This window comes from Lissotriton helveticus, chromosome 4_1, assembly GCF_964261635.1.
Source record: "Lissotriton helveticus chromosome 4_1, aLisHel1.1, whole genome shotgun sequence".
Taxonomy (NCBI): domain Eukaryota; kingdom Metazoa; phylum Chordata; class Amphibia; order Caudata; family Salamandridae; genus Lissotriton; species Lissotriton helveticus.
The window spans coordinates 1,306,293,852-1,306,318,452 of NC_136063.1; the positions used below are offsets into that span (position 1 = coordinate 1,306,293,852).

General features: G+C 44.1%; 1 protein-coding gene across 5 annotated transcripts in view; it reads right to left on the reverse strand.

The window, feature by feature from the left end:
- ZNF236 (zinc finger protein 236) overlaps nt 1-24,601 on the reverse strand; it is a 1,196,152-nt gene that overhangs the window by 715,044 nt on the left and 456,507 nt on the right. For all 5 annotated transcript variants that reach the window (XM_078687874.1, XM_078687872.1, XM_078687873.1 and 2 more), the window contains exons 12-13: nt 15,752-15,890; nt 1,441-1,701 (exon numbers count right to left, since the gene is read on the reverse strand). In XM_078687874.1, coding sequence (XP_078544000.1) covers nt 1,441-1,701; nt 15,752-15,890 — 400 coding nt within the window. The remainder of the gene's footprint in view (nt 1-1,440; nt 1,702-15,751; nt 15,891-24,601) is intronic.

A 24,601-nucleotide genomic window follows, 5' to 3' on the forward strand; every position in this document is an offset into this window, starting at 1 on the left:
ACAATCCCCTGCTAAGCCAGTGTTCTAAGAAAATGTAGACTAAAACTGCCGCTCTCCTAAGCTGAACACTGACCAGAGACTTTACTCTCTGGGTACATTTGGATCGAGGCAAATCTATTGTGTAGAACCCTGAACTAGTAGTCTTTATCCCCTATTTCAGATCTAAGCAAAGAGGAAATGCATGAGAAAGTGAGTTAAAGCAAAATTGAAGTAATTGTCACGGATGTCCAGGTACACTGCCCAATCTTGCTCCTGTACACCAATTGTTTTCTTTTCTCCAGAAATTTGTTCAGAAATTATAGGTTAAAGTAAACCGTCTATCCCTAAATGCCACAGACCTCTTGTGGAGTCAGAAGCATTTTGAGGTATATCCTCTACCTTTCATTTAATAGTGGGTCTTGTTTCACCACTTCTGTTCAGAGAGCGCAGACATTTTAGTCATCAAGATGTTTGTGTGGGGCAATGTGGAAAGGTGATGGGAGAAGACAGAAAGGCATGGCACTGTTACTAACCTTGAACTGAGCCATCAGACATCCATGACTAAGGCTCACTAAAGAAACATTTCTGTATCCAGTTTGGTAAATGGAAAGGGGTTCAAGTAAGGAATTTGAAGGAGGTAATATCAATAACAAAGGAATTAATTTGCCAGTCAGGGGCTTATAAATCTGTTAGAGGCAGGCAAAAAACAACAAAAGAGAGGGTAGGATGTGCAAAGAATATGTCCTCCCCAACACACCCCTGACTCTATGAAGTAGTTCACTTTAGCTGAAGCAAGCACACTGTGTTCTGCATCACCTATAGGAGAACAAACTCTTCTGATGAACCTTAGGATTTTTAACAAAAGCTCACCGCCAGGACAAAAAAAATCAGATGTTGGCAAGCCTATTTTTGTGTTGGAAGCTACCCTTAAACAAAATCTCGAAATTTAAATTAACTGGTGTTAACTGGTTCTAGTGAAGTCTAACCTGTCTGCGCACTGTACAGAAGTAATGTCAGAACTATTCATTTTAACAAAGCCTCAAACTGGTTCAGAACAAACATTCGACAAACTGTGTGCCATAGGCAATACATTACTGTAAATGTTAAAAACAAATATTTCTAGTAAGTGTAAATGAAAAACACAGTAAGCTGTCAACTTAAGTGTCATGTAGTGTCCAATTAGTTCGGAATATTGTCTCAAACAATATTATGAGACAAAAGTTCAGAGCGGTCAAACCTTTTGAAGAAAATAGTGGTAAAACGTTACAGTAAAGATGTATAAAGTTATGCCTCTTTATTAAGACTTACTTCCAGGGTACTCAATATTATAACAACAAAGCAGTTAAAAGTCTGCTGCGAATCACCTCACTGTCAATTACCAAACATTTCATGTACCAAACAGTCACTACATTGTCAGAGCATGTAATTCAGTGACAGACAAGAAAATACAGTTCAACTTACCGATGTATCGCCATATGCTTCTTGCAATTTAATGAAGTTTTGAAAGTCTTTTGGCAATATGGACACATATAGGGCCTTAGATCAGTATGGATGTGCATGTGACGCCTTAGACTACCACTGGTTGTAAAACAAGCATTACATACAAGGCACGTATGTGCTTTTAATCCAGTATGCGTCCTAATGTGAGCTTTCAGCACGCCAGTGGACACAAAGCCCTTTCCACACTGAGAGCAAAGAAAAGGTTTTTCACCGGTATGAGACCTTAAGAAAGGGAAAAAAACAGACCATGGGGATGCATTCTAAGTTTCTAAGCCATCAGCAAGCAAAGCAAAAAAATCATATTATAAACTTAATAATTCAGTAACAAACACCAAGATATTAACTGTTGATATAAGTGCTTTACAAATAAACAATTGATGTAAAATAATCAAATGCAAAACATCAGTCGTCATCATTATTAAGACACTCATAAATGGCCTGTTAGTCAAAAAAGAGCCAGTAACAGCATACATCGTCCCCAAAAGGATTACAAGAGATGTGACTAATACAGAGGAATGTTACAGCTCAAGAGTTTTGATCCAGATATTTCCCCTGCTCGCAGTAGGTGAAATGTCTGGTTCAAAATATGTCAGCAGATGGGTGTGAGAAGTTGGCCTGGTATATGATGTTCACTATTCTAGTGAACACCTTGCACCAGTCCAAACAACCCTCATGGTGATGGTTGTAAGTCAACCTTATAGACCAGCTATCCTAGAGGTAGCGTGAACAGAACAGTCTTAGGCTAAAAGACACTTGAGGGCGTGTAAAGCCAGCTGTTTTACCATATGTAACCCCTTGAATATCAAATGAAAGGACACCACACAGGATATATATAATATATATATATATGTATTTATTCACTAACACACTCCTCTGAACTCTTTATGAGATCAGAGGCATAAGCACATAACAAGTTATACTCAGAAATACTTTAAATAGCACAATTTAGTTAGGCCCTAGGGGCGCGTAAAACCATATACTAAGTAAGTGGTATAAGACCCACAACTTTGGAAAGGGAAAGGCCTAGGGCCTAGAGGATCAATGGGGCTACACTATCTGACCCTTAGGTTAGGAGTAGGCGGCCCACAGGCAGCGCGTGCAGAGTCAGTACTCCCACGCGAGAGTCAATAGAAAGTCAATAGGAACGTAAAAAGGTAAGTAATGAAGTTTTAGGACACTTCCGGACTAACTAGGATTACAAAACTAGCAAAACTGGACACTAGGATAGTCAATCCCTACAGGAGCACCAAAGTACTCTCGTTACCTCACCCACGGGCTGCGGGTGCATAGGTGTCAAAGTGTGTCGGGTTTTCTCGTCGTTTCCTATGGAGCCTTGGAAGAAGATGCTGCAGGCGACCAGGAGGAAGATGTCCGGGTGGATCGGAGTTAAAGAAGACCTGAAAGCAGAGGGGACAGAGTCTAGGTCACTAGCCAGTGATCGGGTGGAAACAGGAAGGAACCAGATGTCGTCGAGGAGCAATCAGGTGCTGTTGTGAAGCTTGTCGTTGCAGCCACGCGAACCAGGAGGCATCGAGGACGACCAGGTGCTGGAGAGGAGCTGTCCCACGAAGGTTCTTGGAGGGGTCGGCTTCAAGATCGGAGCCAACAAGCCTAAGCAAAGGCAACCCACGCAGGACACACAAAAGGCTTCTGGTGCAGACCAGGAAGGTCTGAGGTACTTCACCTTTGCAGGAAGCAAGGGCCAGTCTGGAGCAACCAGACCAGCGATGGATTTTCTCAAGGATCGTCGTCAGAGGGCTACTAGCCAACGGGCCAGCAACCAGACAACGCTTCGAGCAGAACACAAGCAGAAGGGCCCCACGCAGATCTCGTGGAGTGTGGAGGGCTGGTCTTTGGTGCAGGTGGAGCTCGGTGTCGGGGTGTCTCAGTCCCCAGGGCACAGCTTTGAGGATGCCTCAGGAGCTGCGCTGTTAGCAAGTTGAACACTTTCCAAGTTGCCTGCTTCCACGAATTCCGACGCCTTCCACGAAGCTCAGCTGTGCTGGAGTCGTGCAGTGGGGTCAGAGGAGTCCGGGAGTCGAGGTCTCGTCAGGCTCTGTGCTCGGGTTCCAGCGGGAACGGGAACAAAGCAAGCCGTTGAGTTGCTGGATGGTGCCTGGTTGCCCAGGGTGGTCACTCCTTGGCCACAAGGGAGATTCTTCAGTCTTCAGCTTCAGTTGAATGTCAAAGGGTCCAGAGTTTCGTCTTCAGTTCGATTCCAGGATTAATCTTAAGTCTCCTGGGTCAGCTCCTACCTTTATACAACGAAAGGGGGCTGGTTTACTCACTAGGTCCTTCCTATGGGTGGGACCAGGAAGGAGGGTGGTTACACCCCCTTTCTTTTGTGCAGTTTCGCGCCAGAGCTGGGGCTGGAGTGCCCCAGCAACCGGTTTGAACTGGGGTATGCATGGAGCACCTAGTGTGCCCCAGGCATGTCTCATTCTATTCAGCCCTCCCTGTCCTAATACACAAAATCCTGTCTGGGGTGGTGCTCGCACCTCTCCAAGCAGGAAACCTATTGTCCAGGCCTCCCTCGCTGGAAGGACTCCCAGCAGCAGGAGGTCAGACTTGTGTCTGTGGCAGCAGAATCCATTTTGTGACGCTGGGGCTCTAGTTAACTTTAACCGGGATAGTCAGAACTAACATGTCTTCTCCCTCTAGAAGGGTGGAATGCTACCCCCGTCGCCAGAATTGGCAAGGGGGTAGTATTCCAAAGCATATGACACCTTACACGACATGTTTAGATAAAGCCAAACCAAAGTTAACATTCAACCGCGAGGATTATAATGCACTTAAGAGTATATGGTATGGCATTATCATAGAACTGCTATAAGGACATGGTTCCGAAAGCTGCAGACAGGCTCAGCTCATGCTAGAGCACCATCTCACAAATAACCAAGCACTCTGCCTCCAGGATTGTTAAGGCCTGCCATAGGAGTGACTTATAGGTTGCTGTGTGTCTATATTTAAGGGTAGATATAGGAATACTATACCTAAGCAAGGGGTGATTACACGACCCTGCCCCAGCTGAGTGATCAGCCAGTTGTGTCAGTTTCAATGGCCAGCCAGGGGTGGCACAGTACATGCTGCAGCCCCTGGTAGGCCTTGGTTACACCTATTCCCCGAGTACCTAGGGTACACTTCTACAGGGGCTGACAAGGTGAACCAATTCCCAATTTGATGTACCTAGAGTACATGGTGTGAATTTAGAGAGAGTGCATCTGGGCTGTGGGTCTGATTAGCAGGCCCACAGCCACATCTAAGTCGAAAACCAGTAAAGCAAAAGCAAAAAGTGGGGGTGACCATAGGAAGCAGACCCAACTCTCCTACACAGGGCAAATCCATGAGGCCATCGGTGCAGGTGGGTATCGATAATACCACACTCTGTATTGATGTGTCTTTTTACCAAGTCAATTGTAATGAGAGTCTAAATGAACACAGGCTCAGTCCAAACATATTAAGGGGCAAACCAGGCAAACCTTCTGATGAACACAGCAAATCAGGTCTTAAACCCAATAGGCCTTTGTCCTAGCTTCACTATACAAAGTTTTCACATGAGTGCATGGAATACTTTCTCATCATATTAAGTTATACCTTTTGACAAACTGAAATTGATAAAAATCAATGCAATGAAGAAGCCTAGGGTCAAGGCATGTACATTTAAGATAATTTCTTGATTTAAATGAAATTATTTTAGAACCATTTGATAGATGTGAGTGCCATTAAGAGAGAAGTCATAGGCCTAAATCAAATTTAAGGCCCACCTTCGCCATGGTCCTTTAAATAAGGATGAAGACCAATGAAATAGTGCATATCTAATACAATGTTATAAAGAGAAAAAATGAATTAACTAATTACCTTAGTTAATGCTCTTTCTGATGGAGATTCTGTGTAACTGCAGATTCCTCACTTACTGCATCAGCCTGGATGACAAACTGGATTCAGACATTCTTGGAATAGTTTCTATGGGCTGGCACCATTAGCCACCACCGTGATATCATCCCACCCCTAGTCTAGATAACACAGCTGTACATAGGTACTACTCCTTCGTGGAGATGTTACTTTATTCATTAGTCTTGAAATGTCCGCAGAGGCGACTGACAGACTGAAATGACCTGGCAATGAGCACATCTAACTTGGATCCTTATTAACTTCCGAAAGACCACTTGACAGAACTGGGGGGATGGTGGGCAGAGTATTCACCAGAAAGAGTGTTGCTGTCGGTAAGTCACTAACTCTACTGATGGATAACTTTAGCTGAAGACACTTTGAGAGTCAGCACTAAAAGAAATGCCCTGTCCAAAGGGGTGGTTCTGAAGAGCTGACTTTATACTACTAAGTTCTGCAGACAAGAGCAGGACCCCCCCCTCTCTTTGTGGACCTCAACGCAGTAATACCTGATAAAAGCTTGGGCTGATGACCAAGTGGCTGCCTATCAAATGTCCAAAACAAGTCCACCCCAATATAGAACTAAAGTCCCAGCTTTTGCCCGAGCGAAATGAGCCTGAAGGGCCTTGGGAGGATTCAAAATGGACAAGGCATAACAGTTTTATGCTTATTGCAGTCCATCATGATATTGTCCATTTCTGGAACATCAATGCCTTCTTCACACCGACAAATTCAACAAAAGCAGTTCATCCACTTGCTACTCCTTAGTTTTACCAATATACAAATTAAAGGCCCACCATGTGTCAAACCAGTGTAACCTCTCCTCCACCTTAAAGGTAGGCAAAGGAGATAATAATATGGGCCCCACATGGAAACTCTACTCGTGTAATGGAGGATGCACGGGACTGAAGCACCATCTTTCCAGGAAAAAATGTAGTACGAGTCAAATTAAATGCAAATGTCTGCTACTCAGTTGTGACATACAAAGAACTGACTTCAACGAAGAATACACTCTTCAGTGTCAACTACTACTATAAAGAGGCTTAAAAGGAGCACGCATGAGGAACGTCAGGAAGAGATTAGGATCCCAATGCAGCATGCTAAAGGCATAAAGGGAGCCAGGGGAATCATATCTAAGAGCCCTTTTGAAAAATGCATTAAAGCGGAGAACTGAATAAACAGGGCTCATCAGGCAAACCGAGGAAAGGCAAAAAAATCCAATAATTACAGTGTCTACAACAAAGTCTTCCCAGGCAAAAGAGCACACAAACTTAAACCTTCTTCTCCTGGGACCAGGTGACCAATATGGCTCACTGACCCGAAATCCTTAGACTAAAAGGCATTGTAGAGGTAAACACGGACTCACTTTAAGGCCTATACGTTAACCCACAGTTCATTTCGACAGTCTTCTGGAGGGCATATGATCTGAACTCCACACGTTTACACCACTTCTTAGTCAAGGACGATGAAGATACCCTGATAGAGGTTCTTTGATGTTTAAAGTACATACCTGACTTGCGAGGCTAGCATTATTCTAGAGTTAGAGTTGTTCATAAAGATTAGTAGATGTGATTACTGGATTATTTTGAGTGTGATTTTGCATCCCATTTCAGTGTCATATAATCAAATGTAGAAGTCTTTACATACCACCATTATTCTCATATGCAAGAAGGAAATTTGACATATTCCAGTTTGGAAAGTAATTCATCATTGATCTAAAGCTCTGCATACAGCAGACAATTGTTTTCGTCTCGTAAATCACCAATGAGGTTTCTCAAGTTTTTGGATAAAAAAAAAATATGTTAGTTCTCACACAGAAAAAGCAGCAGAAGTGACAATGCAATTGTTGTAAGGCGGTGGCTGAAAACAATAGCCACAAAGAAGGGAAACTCAAAGAATGGAACCTGGACAAGTGCATGGAGAGTAGAGGAAAGGCACAAAGAAATGCTGCTAGGTGCAATATGCTTCAAGAATTCATCACAGTGACATAACATGGCATTGGTAAAGTGAGTTAGTGTGACTAGAGGTGGATGGGTAGTCATCCACCACTGCTGGATACTAAATACTTAACATCTGCTGGGCGCACAATGGTTATCTAGGGGTACATACAATTCTTGGGTCCATAAGGACTATGAAAACCAATAAAATATTTTCAACCACCAGGGTCAACTAATGTAAGAAATGAGTTACTTACCTTTAAACCCAGTTCTGTAGTGTATCTTTCATATATAAAATGCTTAAATCTGTGAGCGCTGGGAATTGCCACCAACTTTAAATAGCAGTAAACAGAGTTAAAAAGTCCCTAAGCTTCAACAACACTGCTTGTTTAGTTGGATATCCACCTCATTTGAACAACCAAAACTACAGCCATTGAGGTGGAAGTGCCTTTGAGCACCAGGACAACCAGTGCTCTTTTGAGAGGCCGGAAATGACTTCTTGAAGTTGAAGGCCCTCTCATAGCCAGTGTCTAAGATATCCAGTCAAGGTCAAAGACACCTTTTCAACATGGAGAGACACTGCCTTGCCTGGATATTCACCTTCAGAATTCAAGGTTCAACATCAGATGCCTCTTTGATATCAACAAATCACTACATGCTGATGGGCTGATTAAATAGTGAAAATAACTTTCAGGAACATCTGGTCAAGAAAGTGGGTCAGAAAGACTTTGGTAGGAGCATCAATTTTAATGGCTCTTTTGCTCCACTGACACTAAAGGCTGGAAAACAAACAACTCACAGAGGCATACCCAATCCCAACAGCCTAACAATTGCTGTAGCTTGGTGATTCCCACCTCATACTCATATTTGTTAAGAAACACACATCTAAACCACAGAAATTATTCCCAAAGCAGACAAGTGTGGGTAAACAAAGCTACCACCAATTCCCACTCTGAATACATCAACGGTAGAAGAAATTGTTTCAATGGAAAACATAATGAGGAAGATTCCTTACCTTTGAACATCCAGGCGTCAGGATGGTTCCGGAAGATTTTTCTTAGCAGTACCCCTACACACCGGTAGGTGGCATCGGTTGATTCCGTGTGGCATCGCCGGCGTCATGTTAGTCATTGTTGTGATGTCCGCGTCGTCAATATAACCGCCACTCGGGCACATTGACGTCCGTGCTTTTCATGACTTTCCACGTCAGAAGCACAAAGCCATGAAGTGAGTGACCATGGTGTGTTATATAATGATCATCTAGGGCCCTGAAAGGGAACAACACTGACACTAAAACTATTCTGCAGTGCAGAGAGGATGGTAGGTCAGTAAGGTATCTGCGCCTAGATCATGTCTCTACCAGATAAGGAGTTAACGAAGATAAGTAACTTGTCCATCTGATAGAGACATCTAGCTACAGATTCCTTACCTTTGAACAGATACCCACGCAATACCTTCCACGGAGGAGAGACTACGGAAAGTTTAGACCAGGAAATCATGCAAGACAGAGCGGACAAACAGGCTTTCTCTGCAAACCTGGGAATCCAGGAAATAGTGTCTGGCAATTGTGTGCAGTAACGCCCACCTGGCTGCTTGGCAGATATTAGAAACAGAGGACACCATGCTGGAGGGCTGTGGTGGCTGCTTTTGCCCTGGTGGGATAGGCCCTCAGCTCTTCAGGGGGATCTTTTTTTAAAGGGCCGAAAGATATCCCTTCAAAGTGCCCAGGGCACAGCCCTGCCGGGCCAGAGAAAGACTAAACATGAGATAAAGACGCAGACAGAGGGTCAATAGACCGGTCTGTATAATATTTACAAAATGTGTTCCATCGGCAGGTGTATTCTGATTTTGTGGAGGGATGCCTGGCTGCTAAAATAAGCTCAAAGACTACGGGAGGTTGGTCAAAAGCTGTCAACTTTCGCCGCTCAATCTCCACGCAGAGGCGGCGAGTGAACAGGTTTGGGTAGAAAACTCTACCCTGCTGCTGCAACAGAAGATCCTCCCAAAGGGGCAAACTGACCAGAGAATCAATGCTCATATCTAGAAGCTTGGGATACCAAACTCTCCATGCCCAGTCTGGAGCCACAAGAATTACTTGTGTCCGGTAGCTCCTGATCTTCTTGAGCACTCTGTTCAGGAGTGGTATGGGCGGAAAAGCTTATAGGATGCCTGAGCTCCACTCACGGCAAAAAGCATCACCGAGCGAAAGCCGCCTTGGAAACTCCAATGCAAAAAAACTGCTGACATTGCTCGTTCTCTTCGGAGGCGAACAGATCTAACTAAGGCTTTCCCCACCGCTGAAAGAGACCTTGAACAACCATCAAAAGGAGAGGCCACTCGTGATCTGCAAGGAACCTTCTGCTGAGCTTGTCCGCCCAGGCAATGTGAGAAAGTGCCCTCCTTCTTGCATGGTATGCCCCCACTTTTTGCTGAATTGCTGATGATCTTTGAATGAGTGTGCCCTGGGCTCCTGCTAATCAGGTACCCAGTGCCTATGTTCCTTGCTTAAAACATGAATTGAAGCCTAACCCAATTGGCATCTCTGGCCACATGTCAGCCCCTGGTAAATGGTACCACAGGTACCCAGGGCACTGTGACCAGAGAAGGCCTCCAAGGGCTGCAGCACTTATTGTGCCACCCTTAGAGGTCCTGTACCCTGACACACACACAGCCTTTGCAGGCTGCATGTCTTGGTGCAGAACAAAGTGAAGAGTCGACAAGGCACACATCCCTGTGTGCCATGCCCACAAACCACTGCCCTGGCATACATCAGTCACCCATCTAGCTGGGTGCCGTATGCCAGTGGTGAGAGTACAGGTACATGAGTCCTGTACCCCTACAGTGCCCAAGTCCATTCCTGGGCACTAAGTGCAGTGCTGCCAATAAAAGTATATGGTGCTGGGAGTTTGTCATCATGAACTCCACAACACCATAATGGCTACACTGAAGACTGGGAAACAGCACTCTGCACCTGGTTGCCCCAGTGCCACCGAGGGTGTACCTTTTGTGGTATTTTGTTTCCCCATATGCCCTGACCTTAACCCTATGAGCTCTGCTCCCACAACCCAGTGGCCTGCTTGCCTGCAGCCACCAACCGGAGGCCCCTATCCCCCATTGGATGACATTGAGCCTCAACACTCTACATCCGGCTGCCCTACTGCCGCTGAAGGTGTAACAACAGTGCTCACTGACCCTGAGGGACCCCTGAGTCTAACCCCAGAACCTCAACTCCCACAGTCGATTACTTACCTGCGAACCGTTAACCTGTTCTCCCGCCATAGGATAACATTGACACTTTTTCTCCAAAAAGTTTCTAGTTGTAGAGTTTTGTAATCTAAAAATATTCTTAAAAAAATCATGCGAATAACCAAAACGTAATTACTTACCTGTTTCCAGGAAATGTCCCAGTGCTGAATCTAGGTATCCAGCACTGAGTTAGAAAATTAACGTAAAAAGTAACTTAACTGTAATTGACTGAAAAAGCCTATTCATTTCAATGTACTGTATTTGCTAAGTGTTGCAACTTACTGCAACCCTGTAAATCAAACAAAGTACAATTTCTATTGCATTTTCAAACTGTTCCATATCCCGTAACTTATTACTAAAAAGTATTTATTGCTTACCTGTGCCAGGCTTGCTTGGTTCTAAAAATAAAACAGTAGATATTTTTATACAAACATAATTGGCCTAGAGTTCAGTTATTGAGTGTGTGGATTCCTTTGCTGACTGAGTGTGTACTTCACATGCTTAACACTGTACTCTGATACTGCCTTAATGCTCGACCACTCTAACACAATTAGAGAGTAATGTTCTATCTAACTTTAACCTCTGCCTACCTCTAGGGTCACTTGGTCTCTATACACACACTACACCTCATTTTGGTGTAATATATATAGGGGCAGTTTCTTACTGGCGTTCAGAAAACCAGCCAGGTGTTGAACTACCAGGGAAATGCCCTGTTGTTCCAGTTAAGTCCTGAGACGCAGGGCCTCTTGACAAAGAGTCCATGACAGCACTCGCCTTGTCTGTTGCAGTACCACATGGCGGTAGTGTTGTCTGTGAACACTTGTACGAGCCTTCCCATTATCAACGGCAAAAAGGCTTTCAGTGCCAGTCGGATCACCCGAAGTGCCAACAGATTGATATAGAGCTTGGCTTCCACCAGAGACCAGAGTCCTCTGATCTCCACCTCCCCCAGATGGCCAACCCATCCCAGAAGGGACGCATCTGTCACTACTGTGAACTCTGGGTGGGGAAGGGAGAGGGGTCTGCTCTAGAACCAATCACGGTCTGCTAGCTCCAATGCAGGTCTCTCGCTGGACCCTCTGAAATCTGAACCAGGTCGGTGAGATTTCCTCGATGCTGTGCCCACTGAAACTTCAGGCCCCTCTGCAGAGCCCGCATGTGCCACCGTGCATGGATCACTAGCAGGATGCAGGAGGCCATGAGTCCCAGTAGCCTCAGAGTCATTCTCACCGAAATCCAGGATAGAGGCTGACAGGGGAAGCCCGGAACCCCTGATCTACGCAGATGGGCTGCAACCATCGTCATCACCTTTGTGAACAACCTAGGGGCGCTGGTGAGGCCGAAGGAGAGCACTGCAAATTGAAAGTGCTTGTGGTCCCCAATAAATCGCAGTTAGTGACAATAGGCAGGTAGGATGGGATATGTAAATTGGCATCCAGCAAGTCCAACGCTGCCATTCAGTCTCCCGGGTCCGGGGCAGACAGGACCTGAGCTAGGGTGAGCATCTTGAACTTCTCTTTTTTTAAGAAGTAGTTGAGGGCTCTGAGATCCAGGATAGGACAAAGGCCTCCGTCCTTCTTTAGGACCAGAAAATAGCGGGAATAACAACCACAGCCTATTTCTGGCCCAAGAACCCTCTCTAGCTCCCTTGGCCAAGAGAGCCTTGACTTTCTCGCGGAGCAAGGCAAGGTGATCCTTGATCCTCTGTCAGCCGATCGGAGGGGTAGTCTTGAAGGTAAGGGAATAACCTCTTTGGACAATTTGCAACACCCTCCTGTCAGACGTGATGTCCCGCCAGTGGTGCAGATGATGGGGTACTCGGACACTTACTGGCTTTAAATGATCCTGGAGGATCGGACTAAGAAGGTTTTGCTGTGGGGGAAGAGGTTCATGGATTGGTTCAACTTCTGGCCTCCCGACCTGTAGGGGTGAACCGCGTCCACGGCCCCGCAGAGGCTGCTGAGCTTGCAGGGCCCTCCGGCTGGAATAGGGTTGTTGCGGTTGATAGCCCCTTCCGTAACCATGAAAGGAGCGAAAAGCAGATGCGGCCCGGGGGTTGTGGTGAGACAAAGGACTTGGCTGTAGCCCGCGAGTCTTTGAAACGCTCAAGGGCAGCATCTGCCTGGTATCCGAAGAGAAGGGAGTCATATAAGGACATGTCCATGAGGTTAGTTTGGACATCCCCCGAAAATGCAGATGTTCTCAGCCAGGTGTGGCGACGGACGGCCACCGTCCTGGAAATCGCTGTACCTAGCGAGTCTGTCGTGCCCAAACCACAGCTCATGGCGAACTTTGCTGCATCTCTCCAGGCAGATTGCTTGGGAGTGTAGAGCCCAATCCTCCTCCGAGACCCTGGGCAGCACATGCGCAACCATGTCCCATATAGAATGTGAATAACGGCCCAAAACGCAAGCTGTGTTCACCGACTGCAGTGCCAGAATGGCGGAAGAAAAAAAATTATTTCCAAAATTCTCGCGTCTCTTGGATTCCCTGTCTGGGAGTGCGAAAGGAAATGTGCCACAGGAATTGGAAGCTCGGACCACCAAGCATTTTGGGGTGGGGTGGGTAGTGAGGAAAAGTGGGTCACCCAGGCGCAGGGCTATGGGGGCAGGCAATCGTCCTATTCACAGGAGCACCTGTGCTGAGTTTCGACCAGGTGCCCAGATGGGCGACTGTAAGGCCTCAATAAAAGGCAGCAAGAGTTCCACGCTGGAGACCCCAGGCTGCAGGACCTCTGTTAGGACGTTAAGTCTTGATTGCCAACGTAAGGACCTGCAGGTCCAGGACTTCCGCAGCCCTACATACCGCCATACCAAATGATGCCCCCTCCTCTGTAGCCAGGGTAGGTGGAAACAGCATGCCAGAGTCTGGAGAGGTGTCCAAACCCCTGGCATCACCCAGTTCCTCATACCAGTCCATCTCTTGTGGATGCTGGATTTCTAAAGGGTCCTGCTCCCCCTCCCAATCTTCTTCATCTATCCCTAACCCTTCAGAATAGGGCAGATTGAACGGCATAGCGCCGTACTGCTCCGTCTGCGCCGGTCTCGGAGGATGACCAACTGCCTCCGTGTCGTCCGGTATGAGCATAAGGGAGGCGCCACCGGTGTGTGCTGGAGATACAGAGGACATCGGCGCTGGGGAAGGTCGCTCTGGAGGTGCGATTGTCGCCGGTCAGGACCTGAAAATGGGTCCAATCGGAGGCTGGGGTGCCGGAGCCACAGGCACAGAACCTGTTGGGACTCCTCCATTATCTGAGCCTGCAGGGCCCGAAGGTGCGCCAGCAGGGCCAGACTGCCCAAATATTTCACACATTGCATATAAAACTCTTTAAGCTGGGTGGGGGTCGCTCCTGGACCCGGAAAGGCAGAAGGCACAAAGCCAACTCAGGCACCTGCTCTGTGGAGCAGGGTCTTGAATGCCAAGATTCCTCTGCCACATCGTGAGACGGGTGGAGTTAAGTCTAAGCACGCTTCGACTTCTTGTGCTCGACGAAGAGGACTTTGATTCACCAGAGCGGTGCTCTGACTTTCCTCTCGACTGAGACCTGGACCGAGACAGACGAGTTGACCTCCACGGTGCCAGGCGCAGGGCCGCATGCAGCTTTAGTGACCGCTTCCTCAGAATCTTCGTAGCCAGGCCCAAAAGTCTGGAGCATGACTGAGTCATGGATGCACTCCAGACACCAAAGACACACTAGGTGACTGACAGGGAGCGGTGACAAGCACCACACGGCTTGAATCCAGACGTCTTCTTACTCGACATGACTCCTACATACCAAAAGAAGTCAACAAAAAGTTGCAAAAAGTCTGTCAAAAAATTACAGGGCATAGCTCTCTTCAACGGATCAGCACTGGCTGGTGCAAAATGCAAAGAACTGACGTCAGCGCGCTGGAGTGGCAGTTAAATTGACAATGCAGACGTGACAACGACGACGAACACGATGAAATCACGCAAAGTCGTCCGACGCCACCTACCGGTACTGCTATGAAAAATCTTCTAGATCCAGCCTGACGTCTGAAAGTTCAAAGGTAAGGAATCTGCGGCTAGATGTCTATCAGATTGTTTCATTTCAGCACATACCTGAAAGACATTCATTAAGTACCCAGAGGAAGGTTGAGAGACTTCAAGTACCACCCCCCACTACAATACAGAGTTCTACATTTCATAGCATAAAACCTATGGAATATAGGAAAGAACACCGTGAGAAATGCGATGAATATTCCTGAAACCACATGGGTTTTAAGGCCATGTTTTTCCTCTAAACACTCTACTGGCAGTGTTTGGTGGAGGGCATTTACAATACTTTGGCAAAATCAATGTTTTCCTTATTGATTATTCCTACATAGCGTACATTATAGATAGCATGCAAGTGTAAGATGTTGAACTTTTTATTTCTGTATGGTGATTATACTGCTCTGTGTCAATTTTTTAAAAAAGAACATCCAAAAGATAAAAAAATAAAAAGGACAATAGAAATGCAAAAAGAGTTGCATAAAAAAAGAAATAGCACAAATGCATTTTTCGATGCCCTACTCACAATCCATACAAAACACATTTAAGCCAGATTTAATTGTGCTGTAAACTGGAATTGTAATGGTCCTCAAATGCCTAGGAATGACCACAGTTTTGACTGTCTAGCTGCATTAAACAGTTTATATCCCCAATAGGTATTTGCTGTCAATTAAGTGCACTTTTATAAAGGACAAAAGCGCATTATTTTGAGATTTTGTTTTTCTCTGTTGCAAATATGGTCAGGATCTAGCTAGAAGACAGACCTATTCAATGTTTATGAATTTAATAAAGAACCCATTAACGAAAAGGTAGGTTGATATATTTTTTAGGTGGTACCTTACAGAACAAACTTCGATCTTATTCTCACAAATTTCTCAAACAGACATTGCACCTCTTAAGAGTATCAGTTATCACTTTGTAGCATTTAGAAACGTGAAAATATTGAATCACACACTTTGCAATTTGCGTTGTGCACTGTAAATGTATCAATAAGAAAATGTTCACATAGTTCAATGTGTAACCAAAACTTAACACATCTGACTGTAAACTGCACATTTATGCACACTCATATCCACATGGCATATATTCATGCTCCTTTATAGTTCATGAGGAATTAAGTTTGTGGACTTTTCATGGAAAAGTTGTATTTAACTTAATTACTAGTCTTGCATAATTAAATTGTATTTTACCTGATATGCTGTTTAAGATGACAAGACCGTTTAAACGGTCGTTGGCAATAAAGGCACTTGTATGGTCTATCAGCAGTAAAATCACGGGGCATAAAACCTTGGAATGTAAGGTTTTTCCGTGGGATGCGCTGGATAAGGCCTGAAGAGGAGGAAAAAAGAGAGACCAAACTGTACATAAATTCTAGGAAATTAAACACGACATTTTCTAAATAATAACATTTTCTAAATAATACCAATCAGGTTGTTTCAGCATTCTCTCTGGCACCACAACACATATTAGGGAGAGTCGCCATGGTCCATGGACTTCATCATGAGATTAAAAACTGTAATCAACAGCCTCTATTTAAAAATTGATAGATGGCCTACAGGTGCAGCATAATAAAGATAATGTTAATAACAGTCATTCTTAGTAGCAGAAAGATACAAGTTACCTTTATTATATCTCCTGTACTTGGTCACTCTAATTTGATGTTGGTATCCGATTATAGTGTTGAAACCTGAAAACTGCTTCCTCAAAAGTGTTTTAAATCAAATTACTGACATGTATTCATAATAATCTTTATTTGGATAAAAGAAAATATCCTTAAAAGCATTTCACAATAAAAGAAAATATCCTTAAAAGCATTTCACAATAGATCAGCAGGTCAGCATTGTAATATGAAATTCCGGAACATATTTTGCAACAGTTAATCAATGAAATTCGTCCAAAGCCTGTTGCTCTATTTCTGTAGTACTTAAAAAAAAAAATGAAGCAATTTTATAGTAGCCAAAAGTAACACTTAATACTAGGGCAAAAGAATTTGATGTACTGTCATTTGGCGGCTTACAATTCATAAAAAAATTTAAAAGAGAGAACTACTTGTGCAAAAACACAGTCCAAATGGATAAGTCGCTAGTCAGTAACACAAATATGATAAAATGCGACTGGTTGTAAATCATTTTTATTTTTTTTGTGTTATCAAAATTGAGGCTAAAATGCAGCTTAAATTAGACAGCTAGACAGGGGAGAACAGGGGTTACTGGTCCTACCGCCTTAACCGTAAAGGTGCTGTATGCATGCCGAATGTAGATTGTGAAGGCAATATTTAGAGCTGTATTTTCGGGGCACAGGAAGGTGATGATTGCCTGTCTACAAGTCCGAACGCCCAACCTGTTCCACTCTGCTTTGAGATTGCGTCTACGTTGGGACATGAGGGCGGGACATAAGCAGGTCACGTGCTCTAGTGTTTCGGTTGCCTTGCCGCACCCTCTGCATGTTACATCTTCCGTGGAGCGCAGCCGTGTGGGCAAATCTTTTAAGAATCGCCAAACCCCCAGTCTAATGGCCAGAAAACTGCATTTTTAATGCAGTGAATAGGTGCAGGAGAGATAGGTAGCGGGGGATATGCGCCCATAGGAATTCATGACTGACCATGCGTGACTGCGTTTAGAGAGGTGCGCTTTGTCAATAATGAGTGAGCACATTCTGACACTTTTTTTAATACAGGTTTTGAATACGGTCGTGTTGGGGTTGAGGGCCCATAGGTCGCCCGCCGACATTTCACGAATAGAGTCTGTGAAAAGGCGGCCATACGAGCCCCTTGGATTTTTCTGGCTGATCTCAGACCAAACTAAGGACTCTAAAGTACCTGTATCTGCTTTTCTAAGTTTGTGACAGAGATTTAAGAATGTGCCAGTATTGGAGGGCTCGTAATTTAGTAAGCCCAGTTCTAGCCTGATCAGGGCAGCAGAAGCAGATTGGTTTACTGACATGTCAAAGTTCATTCATGCTTCCACAAATGCAGACAGACCCGCTTTCAGTTCACCGTACAATCAACGCTCTAGGTTGAAATGGTTAAGCGAAAAGAAACATGGAAAAAATCAGTAAGTTTCCCATTTTGGCTCTGAAAATGGAGAGCCAATGGTTTTAGCGGATGCTGGTCAGCATCAGCACCTACATGGCATGACACTACCACCGCTACAAACATGTATAAATAGAGCAACCCTTCAATCAAAAGGGAAAGGGTTAAAATACTTCACAACAGTAGTAGGTCCCTCTTGTGTATCCTAATAACAGTCTCACATGCATCTATACTGTTATGCCACAAGACTCTTTTACTCTACACTCTTTTCTCATACACACATACAATGAAACCTGCTTGTGCAAAAACAACTGTCCTCTATTACATCGTATAGATTCAATATCTCAATTTATTAATCTCATGAAAAAAAAAACAGTCTAAAATCTCAGATTGAATACCTTAAAATGCAGTTACAAATTAAAAAATCATTATAACATCCTAAAAGAGAAATCTTTTCTATTGTCGATATCGTATTAAACACTTTTACATATCATTAAACAAACTAAATTCCAGTGTGCAAGAACTGTTGTATCTTAATATTTCATGCATATATTAATGAAAATAATGTTTATCAGGTCCGTATAGTATAAAAAACAAATTACACAATATTATTACAAAACAATTTTCCAGTTATCTTAAGTTGTCGACGCAGCATTTCGGTGGTCAAAAGCTAATTTACCCCACCTTCTTCAGGGCACAATATTGAGAAACAATGAATTATTCTCAACGTGGTATATATACCCGCTGAGTTTATTGCATCAGGATCACCTTTTCGGGGATTTGTCATCAATTCCAGTTTTGCGACTGTGTACCCCATAAATTGCCTTGGTGCCTGTTGGATTTGGGGGTCTCTAGATGGCAGAGGTAGGTACCTTTGACCAAATACGGACCCTTGCATCTAGTCAGGGTAAGGGGGTACACTCCTAAAATAACCCCTGCTCATCCCCTTGGTAGCTTGGCACAAGCAGGCAGGCTTATCTCAGAGGCAGTGTGTAAAGCATTTGTGAACACATACAGTAGCCCAGTGACAACACTACAAACGGACACAACACAAGTTGTAGTAGACTTAACACAGGACCACAAACGACAAAAATCCACAATACTGTACTTTAACAATGGTAGAAATAGCTTAAGTCTCTTTAGATGGTAAGTGCGATTCGATAAGTTTAATGTACCTTTGGATCCGTAACGCTATACAACAAAAGTGTTGCAGGAAATGTGATGCGTTGGTTCCTTACACGCAGGAACGGTGATGCGTCGGTTCCCTACTGCTGCGTAGGGAACGGTGATGCGTCGGTTCATCTCTGCATTGGGTGGTGATGCGTCGGTTTCTTATGCGCTTCCGTGGCGATGCGACCCGCAACGCCGTGATGTGATGAAGATCCGGTGCAATGAAACAAAATGGCGTCTTCTTCTTGATGCGACAATGATGCGTGCATGCCCGACGGCCGTGCGGCAACTCAACAAATCTTCTGAGCCGCGACAGGCCCTGAGACACGCTTCTCCGGTGATGCAACGGCGTCTGCTGCGACGGCGACACGCTTTTTCTGTGATGCGAAGCGCTTCGGTGATGCAATGCAACAGGGGCAACGGCGACACCCTTCTTCAATGATGCTGCGAAGGCGACACTTTTCTCCGGCGATGCGAGGCGCTTCAGCGATGTGCTGCAACAGCGGCGGCACCCTTCTTCAGTGATGCAACGACAGCGGCTGCGGCGGCGTCACCCTTCTTCGTGAGTCACGCTTCGAGCTCCTTGAGACACGCAGTCCCTCAGAAGGCCCAGCACAACAGAAGGCGCTTCAAAAGAACTCAGGGGAGCTGGTTGGGGAAGTCTGTTATCCTTGAGACATCAGCTGGAGGCAAGCTCAATTTCAAAGCCCTTGAAGATCCTTTACAAAATGATGAAAGTAGCACAAAGTTCCTTTCTTCTTTCTTTGGTAGTCAGGCAACCACTGCAGGCCAATGCCCCAAAGAGCACTCAGCTTAGTAATAGTCTCCTCCTTCAGTTTCTCTCTCATTCCTCTCCTCAACAAAGGTTCTTCTTGTTTCTCAAAAGTGATCTAAAGTTCTAGGGTCTGGGGCCCCATATTTATACTAGAAAATCCTTTGTCCTCTGAAGGCAGAGGGTCCTGTATCCAGTCCAAACTAGTCCTGTGCAGTCCTGGAGCACTTTGATGACAAGACTCTTCCTTTCCTTTGACAGTGTGGGCCATGGACATCAGACGCACCACAGGAGGTGGAGCCAGCATTATGGAAGGCAGGCACAGCCCTATTCAGGTCCCAGGTGCAACTCCTCCCACCCATCTACATGCAGATAGCTCTATTCAGCCCTGTGCTGACTAACCCTGTCTCTGGAATCCCCCAGCCCCTGTCACTCAAACTCCAGACAACCTAGCAGAGGCAGGCTTGGACAGTTGGGCAAGAAAATACCTACTTTCTAAAAGTGGTCTTTTCAAACACAGAATGTTAAAACCAACTTCACTAAAATATGTATTTTATCATTCTGAGTTCAGGCATACTAAACTCGAATTTCTACCTAGTTCCCTGAGTCGGTTAGAATTATAAGATCTTATAATCAAACTGCCCATTCTGGCCTATGGGGAATAGGTAGCCTTGCAATAGTGAAAAACGAAAATGGCTGTAATTCACTATCAGGACATGCCACACACATCAGGGCATGTTCTACCTTTTACCTACAATGCACCCTGCCCTTGGACCTACCATAGGGGTGACTAATATGCGGAAAAGGGAAGGTTTAGGGACTGGCAAGTGGGTGCACTTGCCCAGTCAACATGGCAGTACCAGGCTGCACACAGGCCCTGCAATGGCAGGCCTGAGACACTTTACAGGCTGCTTCTGTGGGTGGCACAGTCAGTGCTGCAATCCCACCAGCAGCATTTGATTTACAAGCCCAGGGCACACGCAGTGCACTGTACTAGGGTCTGACAAGTAAACCAAACCAGCCAATCATGGAGTCTCTAATCCATACATCAATTTACAATAGGGAGAGCATATGCACTTTAGCACTGATCAGCAGTGGCAAAGTGCCCAGAGTCATAAAAACCAATAAAAACAGGTCAGACAAAATACAGGAGGAAGGCAAAAAGTTCAGGGATGGCCCTGCAAAAAGGGCCAAGTCCAACAGTGCCTCTAAATTCGCTTGTGAGAATGTGAATTATAAAAAACAATTCTCTCTGTTGTTGACAAGTTTTCTCAACACATGATTTTTCTTTTCTATCTACTGTTTATTTTCAAAACTGGGCTTTCGTTCTTCGTGCTGCCCTTGTATTCAATTCAGTGTGGCAGTCTTATATTCGCGATCAAGCATCTGGGTAACAAACCTGGGTATCTGGATATTTTGATTTACATGCATACGTTTCACTGCAATAGTTTTCAATCTAAACTAAGTGCAATGTGTAAAATGAATGCTACTTTACTTGACCATAATTATGCTTTCTTAAGTTTTGAAGAGCAAATATCTTTACACCCTCAATTTTAGAACATATATTTCAGGATAAACTATTTAGATACTACACTGTATGTTCCTAGAAGATTTAAAAAATGTTGCATATCTAAAATGGTTGTATGACATTACAACGCATGCCTTTATAACACTAGGTAAACATTTATAAGGTAAGTGAAACCCCTTTGTTGTTACGGTGTGGCGTGTATGTGTGTGTGAATTCACTTAAAAACCAAAGGTTACAGGGATGCTATAGTTAGGAAACAAAATTTTAAAAAAACCTTAGAAATCCAATGAAAAAAACCAAAGGTTACGGGGACATTATAGTTATGCTCAGATTGCACTCATACAAAAATAGTGGTATTCAGCAGTTCTAGCTAACTATAATTTATGCCTCGCAATGCACTGCTTATGGCTTCGCATATTACATCACCCATGACATGATCAGCGACATCACTCATTACATCATCCAGGAGTGTGAATGTTTTCTAAAACTTTATCAGTGTTAAACATATATACCAAGGTACCACAAAAGTTAAAATAGTATACTTTGAGTACTACTACTAAGTGATATTACTTCTAACAAATATAATGTGAGTGGCTATGTGACTGTGTGTATCCGTGTGTAAATGGGTGTCTGTGTGTCTGTATGGGTGTGTGAGTGGCTGTATGGGCGTATAAGTAGGTGTGTGAGTAGCTGTGTGGGTGAGTGAGTGACTATATGGGTGGGTGAGTGCGTGGGTCTTTAAGTGAGTGGGTGGGTGTCTGAATGGCTATGTGAGTGACTGGCTGTATAAGTGCTGTATGGGGGAGTGAGTGGTTGAGTGGGTGTTTTGTTAAATGAGTTGGTGTGTAGGTGGCTGTATTGTAGACTGAGTGAGTTACCATATGTATGGGTGAGTGAGTGAGAGTGCTTGTATGTTTGTGTGAATGGGTATGTAAGTGGGTGTGTGAGTTCTTGTAAGGGTGAGTGATTGGTTGTGTTAAGAGACTGTATGGGTGAGTGAGTGGGTATGCGAGTGGCTGTATGGGTGAATAAGGGTGTGTGTGTGTGTGAGTAGCTGTGTGACTGAGTGGCTGCATATATGTGACTGGTTTTCTGAGTAGCTGTACAAATTGGTGAGTGGCTGTATGATTGAGTGATTGTGTTAGTGGCCCCATTGGGGAGTGAGTGGCTTTATGAGTACTTGTATCAGTCTGTGAATAGGTATGTGAGTAATTGTGTAGGTGTGTGAGTGGGTGTTTGAGAGGTTGTATAGGGATGTGAGTGGGTGTTGAGCGCTTCTGTGGATGTTGTCAACAGTGATGTCACTGACCATGTCAAGAGTGATGTAATATGTGAGGTCTTAATTGCATGGGCTTAAGTTATAGTTAGCTCAGTGAAATATAATTGTTGAATTTCACTGGTTTTGTATGAGTGAATGCTGAGCTTAACTATGACGTCCCAGTAACATTTGGTTGGTTATGTGCATTTCTAAGGTTTTTGAAATTGTATTTCCTAACTGTAAACTGTAACCTTTTAGAGTGAGTGTATGAGTGTCTCAATGGTTGTGTGAATGTCTGTATGGGTCTAGAAGTGGCTGTATAAGTGAAACATATGCGCAAGTTATGTGGGATCTTACTTCTAGGATAATCGTAAATCGTGCTGTCAGGCAAGGCCCCATGCTTTTTAGCTTATAGATTAATGGAGCAGTAGAACTGATGGCAAAATAAAATCTGAATGCCCCTAAATCAGTTGCACCAATACCCCCATTCCTATGTTTACAGACAATATGTTTTTAATATCCTGACACCTGCATGGCCTTCAGTTGCTGTTGGATTTCTCTGCAGCCATTTGCCATGCAAGGGGCCTTGAGATAAATCCTTCAAAGCCAAAATTCATGGGACTCAACCCCCACCGTTCCTTTAGAGGCAGAACGAGGATAAAGGGGGCGCCCTTGGAGCAGGTAAAAGTTTTTGATGAACTGGGTGAAAGACTGGCCAATAATATGTCCCGGGTACCACAGCTGGGAACAAACAGAACTATACTCCTCCAAAACTCATCAGATATAGGAAGGAAACATAAGGTTACTTACTTCCAGCATTAACTCCAGCCCTCGAAGTATATAGGGCCACAGCTTTGTCAGGGGCAACATAGAGTGCAGAAATATGTAGATGTGCCAATGTGTCTATGCTTAACCAAACTGAAAAGCAATTTATTAGGACACTATTTAATCTGCGAGCAAGCACACCTCTCACACCACTGAAACTTGACTTAGCGCTAAAGAGAATTGATTAGGTGATACCATTAAATCTTTTGACATACTGGGTGCGTCTTTGGACGACACCAGAGCTTGAGTCCTACAGAAAAGCCTTGGTGGAGTTACTCGCTATCGACAAGGGAGTTCGCACCTCATGGCTCAGAAAAATAAAAGCACTGTGTGAGCTTGTAAAATTGAAGCAGGTCGGGCTCACCCCATTCTCAATGTCCTTAGAAAATTGAAGTAAGCCTTCTGATGTTAAACAAACTTGCAACGATCAAAAAGCAGGAAGTATTACTGTGAAATTTCTGAGCTATAAATATTTTTTTAGCGTTGAACCACATTTATACAGGATACACCCAGCCAGAGCAAAATGTGTGTACATAAATATTAGAATCAACTCCTTGTCCTTAAAATCTTTTACATCTAAACAGGACAAAAATTGTTCCTTGCCTTCCAATTGCCCCTTTTGGCACAGTCCACTATTGGGAAGTTTTTAAGATACTTAGATATGGCACAAATGAGCACATTGAGTTCGCAGTCTCTAGATTCTTAGTGTGGGCCTGGAGAATCAGACTAAACAAGCTATATGTTTCAACTTAGCCGGAAGGCAATTTAGTCTCAATGTGTGCAATCTGAACAAAACTGTACCTATGTCGCCAACATTGTCGCTGCTAGTTAAACTCTCTTAAATAAGCTTATTATGTGGGTTACTAAGCAGTTTTATCTGAATCATGTACTGCATTGTCTTTTTAACACTGTCTCATTTTGTAAATCTGTTTATCTTGCTCAAAAGGGTATGCCAACTTAGATTTTTAAGCAGGTCTGCTAAAATTATTCAGCGAAACATATTAATGTGAACAAGAAGATTTAATGTTTTAATTTATGTATGAGCAATTACGGTTGTACAAGGTGAAATAAATAAAGACAGTGACTTCTGTCTGTATCTTCAATGAATGCCAAATCATTTGGAATCATCAGGCTGCTATAAGATCCTGTTAAGGCCTTATGAGGATTGCTTAGTACTATGAAGAAGAGGGATTAAATGAGGACAAAAGTAACCATTAATGTGGATAATTAACACAGGCGCACATTTTTTTCTCCACCACCTGAACATACATCTACAAAAGGAAGTGAATTGAACACTTACAACAAAGTAGTTTGAAGTGAGTTTACAAGGGTACCTATGTCTTACCATAGCTTAAATAAATAGGATCTATGACTACTAGAAGTGATGATGCTAAGTGTTTGGGAGGGGTATTTATGTAAGGAAGCTCTATCGACTCTGGAGGTGCTATTGCCCGGG